At 50.0% G+C, this 6,077-nt stretch overlaps 1 protein-coding gene across 1 annotated transcript in view; it reads left to right on the forward strand.

The window, feature by feature from the left end:
• The window catches only part of Smarcd2 (SWI/SNF related, matrix associated, actin dependent regulator of chromatin, subfamily d, member 2), an 11,049-nt gene that overhangs the window by 760 nt on the left and 4,212 nt on the right, over positions 1-6,077 (forward strand). The window contains exons 2-4 of the mRNA XM_008846585.3: positions 4,670-4,854; positions 5,148-5,190; positions 5,334-5,456. Coding sequence (XP_008844807.1) covers positions 4,670-4,854; positions 5,148-5,190; positions 5,334-5,456 — 351 coding nt within the window. The remainder of the gene's footprint in view (positions 1-4,669; positions 4,855-5,147; positions 5,191-5,333; positions 5,457-6,077) is intronic.

The following is a 6,077-nucleotide window of genomic DNA, read 5'->3' on the forward strand; positions in this document are numbered from 1 at the left end:
GGGGCTGTTTAGCACAGGGCTTCCGAGCATCCGCGAGATGGAGGCTTCGTGAGAGCTAGCGAAATGCAGGGAGTCGGGTCCTGGGGTGCTGAGGAATTTTTGGAAGGGGGCCCTCAGAAAACAGGGTTACCCTTTCCTTGGCCTCTGTCCCTCTGCAAATCTGCCCTGTTTTTTTTCTAGTTGGGAATTGGCAGAGCGTTAGTGTGTCTGAGATGGCTCCCAGCTGCTGGGGAGGAGGAAGGGAGCCTGCCTTCTCACAGCATGGGGGGCTAAGGAGAGGGTTCTTGGACTCCAGCCTGTATAGATTGGACTTCCAGAAGCCTTGGCCCAAACGACTCCGGGTTAGATTAGACAGCCGTGGCCAGGCTCGAATAAGGCTCTAGCCCAGTAACAGACCATTCTGGACAGCCTCTTCTGGGCTTTCTTCCTGATTTCAGTGTCTAGGAGAGTTGAGTCTAGAGGAGCCTGCAGAAGTTACTGCCCTGACCCTTCTAACTTGGAAGAGAGAAGTCTCAGGTTGCAGCTTCAAAGGCCATTGAGAGGCAGGGACAAGATCCTTGTGTTCACTATGTGAGGAACTCAGTTTGACCCTGCTTGTGGGACTCTACATTCCCCAGTGCTCTTGTTCAGATTGCTTCAGAATGTTTGAAAGTTGTTTGCTTTTGTTTTTCTGTCCTGAGCATGGAACCCCGACAGGGCCTGGCGCGTGTCAGACAAGTACTGTATCAGTGAGCTATATACATCCCCTTTCCCAGAGTGCCTGGGAATTGCCTATCCCTTTCCCACACCCTTGTCACTTTAGCTGTTGTTTTTTTGTTTTTGTTTGTTTTGAGACAGGGTCTCCCTGTAGGCCAACTGGCCTGGAACTTCCTATATAGACCAGGCTGGCCTTGATCTCACAGAGATGCCTGCCTCTGCCTCCTGAGTGCTAAGCACCGTTATACCTAGTCACTCTAAACTTTTACTTATCCTCCAGGTTCTGCCATATCTCAACCTATGTGCCCCAGCCATACCAATGGCCCAAGCTGTGCACAGTAACTTACTGTCCTCTACTGGTGTCCAGGTAGAGGTCCCAGAAATAGACCCTCATGGAGAGTGCATATCCCACCAGGAACCTTTAATGCTTAATGCTTTTTTTCTTTTTAATTTTTCTTTTTCTTTTTTAATTTTTCCTTTTTCTTTCTTAATTTCTTTATTTCTTTTCTCTTCTCTTTTTCCTTATCTTTTTGAGACAGGCTCTCCCTGTAGTCCCAGCTGACCTGGAACTCACTATGTAGACCAGGCTGGCCTTGAACTCACAGTGATCTGCCTACCTCTGCCTCTCCAGTGCTGGGACTAAAGGTCTGTGCCACCATGACTGGCCTTCAAATACTTAATTTCTAAGAAACTAGTTAACATGGGGTAGTGATTTTGCCCCTTATGCTGCGGGTCCTCTTTTCTCAAAAGAAAACAAAGCGTTTAGGTATGAACAACATCCCAGGATGCTAGCTGGGATTCATGGGTCCCATGTTTCTTTTTTTTTTTTTTTAATTAAAAAATTATTATTTTTATGTGTTTGAGTGTATTGCCTGCGTGTATGTAAGTCATGCATTGCCCTCAGAGGTCAGAAAAGGGCATTGGATCCCCTGGAACTGGAGTTACAGATGGTTGTTAGCCACGAGGTGGGTGCTGGGAACTGAACCCAGGCCCTCTACAAGAGCAGCCAGTACCCTTAACCACTGAGCCATCTCTCCAGCCCTTTCCTTTCTTTCTTTGCTTTCTTCTTTGGAGATCCATGGGCCCATTGTATCCCTGCATCAGTCATTCCAGTGCTTGGTCTTCCTAGCTTAGACCTAATATGGGAGAGCTTCCTATGGGGCTTTAACAAATAATAGACAGAAAAACCAGACAGAAGCCTCTAGTTTCCTTGGCATGTAGCTCATAGGAAATGTGCCCTTGTGAAAGCCCCTGGGAGGAGAGGATGGATGCCTCCATACTTCGTGGGGTGTGGCCTTAGGCCTATGGTAAGGCCAACCTGGCTGGCTGGATAGCTGTGGTTATGAGTGTGGGGAAGGAGAATATAGCTTTGAGTCTGGGCATCCCACCCCTCCAGGTTGGCATCATCATCTCCTTTTTCTTCTTGTAGTCTTTACCATCTTCCTCTTCCTCTGAGGACTGGCAGTGTACAGAGGGAGGAAGGCAGAGACCCCACCTAACTTTGGTTGAGTTTGAAGGAGATCCTGCTTGCTGCTTTCTATGTCTAGGTGTCCAACTTCCAGAAGGACTTGGGGTCTGAGGACAAAGGCTGTCGGTTAGGGCTAATGGGGGTGCGGGGAGCAAGAAGAGCAAAGACTTGAATACTCAAGCTAAACAAACTGAGGAGCCTGATGAAATAAGAGTTATGGGCCACCTCCAGAGGGTTGTTTCTAGCTTTGGATTATAGGCAGCTGAAGAGCTTCACATACCCTGATCAAAAACAACAAAACAAAAAACCTACCATACATTATTGCTGATTTCACTCAGCTCAGAGTTTAAAATACTGTTCATGGGGGCACATCCTATTCAGGCTCTTATGTCCAGGCAGCCACCAGGAGCATCGGGGCCATAGGCTTTGGGGAAGAATAGAGCATGCCCACTTGAGTCCTAGATTCCTAGCCCAAAGTTGGTAGGATCAGGCCATGTCTTCTGCCCTAGTCTCCTCCCTGGTCATAGAATCAAGGTTAGAATCTGGTGCTTGGCCAAAGGAGAGGAAGTTACTGCATTCTGGGGCTCAGGGAATTGAGCTAGGCTGCTGCTAAAGTGGGGAGGCAGGGAGGCTGAGAATTTGTGGCTATGACTTTTTTTCTTAACTCCTGAGTTTAAGTAGGCATTGTTACTGGCTCTTCAAAGCCCAGGTGTGGAGTTTGGCAAGGGGGACTAGGACTTGAAATGTAAGCAGCCTTCCCCTGAGGCCCTAGGTGAGCTGGGGGCCTGGAGCCTGAGCCCCAGAAGTCTGAAGCAGATGTCTGGGTGGGCCTATTCTAGGTCTGCCTGTGCTGCCTAGTCTTGGGATTTTTAGGACTGGGCAGTACTGCAGGCATTGTGAACCTCAGTGAGGAGCTTCTTGGGGGCCAGAGCACTCCAGCTTATCCTTTGCAGTTGTTTCTCCCCTTCAGCTCAGGCTGGGAAAAACCTCAAGTCTGGGATGAGTGGGCAGATTCTTAGAGCCGTGGCCATCCTGAGGCTTTTTTTATTCCCCCTCTTCTATAATCTCTGGCTCTGGCTCATTAGGACAGAGGAGCAAGCTGTCTTTTGCCTTTCAACAGCTTTGATGAATTTCTTCCTGATGAGGAGAGACTTAAGGCAGTACTCCTGAGGTCCCTGGGTCCCCCACTTTTAACTCCTCGATCTCCAGATGCTTCCGTCTTTTCCCCTTGTCTCTGGGTCATGTCTTTGCATCTGGTCATGAATTTTACCCTCTTTTGGGACAATGGGTTTGGTGCTGGATGGAGGTTTCAGAGACACATCTCCAGGATGTTGGGATGGGGGAGGGTCCTTTAATTTCATGTGAATCCCCACCCAGCCTGGCCTGGTTGTCTGACTGTGCTGATTGCATAATCTGGGCCCTGGGGCCAGCCCTGTGAAGCTGCCAGGGACAGTGTGTGCAGTGCAGAACTGCCAAACAGGCCTTGTAGGCAGCAGCTATGAGAAGAGGGCTAGGGAGTGGAGGGCTCCCAAATGGGCATGACAGAAATGTTGGGAACTGGGCCTTGGATGGGAAATCCAAGAAGTTACTTAAGTCACCCAGATTGTTGCTATTGACCCTGTGACTCCACTCTTTGCTTCCTTCTGCAGCTTGGGATGGCTAGGGTTAAGCTGAACCACAGCTGAACCTGCTGCCAGGTGGTGCCTGGATTGTGGGAAGAGTCCAGATATCTGCTGTTCTCATTCCCACAGGCCACTCAAGAACCATAGCTTCCCTTTTGGGGTCTTTTGGCATAGGGCTAGGGGCACAAATGTAGAGAAATGAGAGTTTTGTCCTGATTGTGGTAGGAGCCATATGGTGACCAGATGGTGTCTGTACTCTGCTGAGGCCATCCCCCACCAGTTGAGACATGGCCAAGTCATTCCTGTTGTACTTGTTCACCTGGGGTGCTGTTCCTGAATGGGCTTGCCAGCCCATCGACTGCCTCTCTTCCCTTGTGCTGCCACCAGGCAGGCAAGCCCCATCACACTGTTTATAACCTCTGTATTTCCGTGTTGCTGTGCATTACCCCAGATCTCTGGAGCAGTGTTTTTCTCTTTGGATGGGGAAAAGAAAAGAGAGTGTACAGTGGGACAGCTAAGGACGCTAAGAATACCTCAAAGCTGGCTGATGCCAGGGAGCAGGGCACAGTCTATTGGGGCTGGATCACAGTGATAGGCCCTAAAAAATTCCCCAGGCCCTTCCTTCTTAAAGCAGTACTCTCCTCCCACCCTTAGGCTCTGGCTGCCTCATTTGTTGGCAGGGCTGCCAGGGCGGTTGCAGGGCGGGGCAGGTGTGGTTTACACCCTGGGCTCAGGCTTCTGCTCCCCTTTGTTCCTGATCTCTCACAGGGCTCCTCATGTAGTGCTCTGCTGGGCCTGTTCAAGAGAGATGGAAAGCATGGGCTATGGGCTGCGTAGGGCTCTGCCATTGACCTGTGCACCCCCATTGCTTCACTTTTCCCAGCGACCTGGCATGTCCCCAGGGAGCCGGATGCCCATGGCCGGCTTGCAGGTGGGCCCTCCGGCTGGCTCCCCATTTGGCACAGCTACTCCACTTCGACCTGGCATGCCACCTACCATGATGGATCCATTCCGAAAACGTTTGCTTGTGCCTCAGGCCCAGCCCCCAATGCCTGCCCAGCGCCGGGGGTAAGACTGTCTTCTTTTTTATACCTTGCTTAGCCCATCTCTGGTGGTAGCAGAGGGTTTCCTTCTACCTTGACCCTAAGGAGACTCCTGGCAATCTGGGGGAGGGTTTTGAGGATTGGAGGGGTGGGTGGGTGAATCTTTTGGACTCTTTTTTTTGGTCTTTTTGAGACAGGGTCTCCCTGTAGCCCCAGCTGTCTTAGAACTCACTGTGTAGACCAGGCTGGCCTTGAACTCATGCCCGTCCCGTCCTTTGGACTCTTAAGCTCTTAAATGGGTTTCTATTTTACCACTAGGTTAAAGAGGAGGAAGATGGCAGATAAGGTTCTACCTCAACGAGTGAGTACATTGGAAGGGAGGCCTGCTGGGTGTCTGGCTGGCCAGGGTGGGAGGCCATCTTCCCTAGCCCTGGAATACAGGAATGGAAGGGAGGATGGAAGAACCAGAGCTGCCTGAAAGAAGCTGTTGATTCCCCACCCCAGATTCGGGAGCTCGTCCCAGAGTCTCAGGCATACATGGATCTCTTAGCTTTTGAGAGGAAGCTGGACCAGACCATCGCTCGCAAGCGGATGGAGATCCAAGAGGCCATCAAAAAGCCTCTGACGGTATGTGCTGTTCTGATCACCCTGAGCTTTCCACTGTGCTGCCTCTCCCTGACATTTTCCAGGGCCAGGCAAGGGTCTGCTTGGACTAGAGCAGCAGATTTTTTTTTTTTTAATTTTACGTGTATGAGTGTATTGCCTGCATGTATGTGAGTGTACCCGTGTCGTGCAGTGCCGCGGAGGTCAGAAGAGGGTGTTGGATTCCCCTGGAACTGGAGTTAAGGACAGTTCGTAGCCGCCATGTGGGTGCTGGGAATCGAACCAGGGTCCTCTGCAAGACCAGTCAGTGCTCTTAACCACTGAGCCATCTCTCTAGCCCCAGAGCAGGAGATTTCACAAGCAGGATGCCACCCACTTGTAGAGCATGGACTCCATTTAGTGTGTTGGGGCCAGCATGCTTTGAGACAGTATCTTGCTATGTATGGTCTCTAACTCACAGTCCTTCTGCCTCTGCCTCCTGAGTACTGGGATTGTAACCATTACTACTGTGCCCAGCCTAGTATGATTAAAACAATATTGAATAGTAGAAAATAGAAAAATACTTCATAGTAGTGAAGTACTTATTATAGTAGTAAAAATATTTACCATAGTAGTCAAAGTATTATTTCATAAAAGTTTGTTTCA

Source organism: Nannospalax galili, unplaced genomic scaffold (assembly GCF_000622305.1).
Source record: "Nannospalax galili isolate Female #2095 unplaced genomic scaffold, S.galili_v1.0 scaffold1023, whole genome shotgun sequence".
NCBI lineage: Eukaryota > Metazoa > Chordata > Mammalia > Rodentia > Spalacidae > Nannospalax > Nannospalax galili.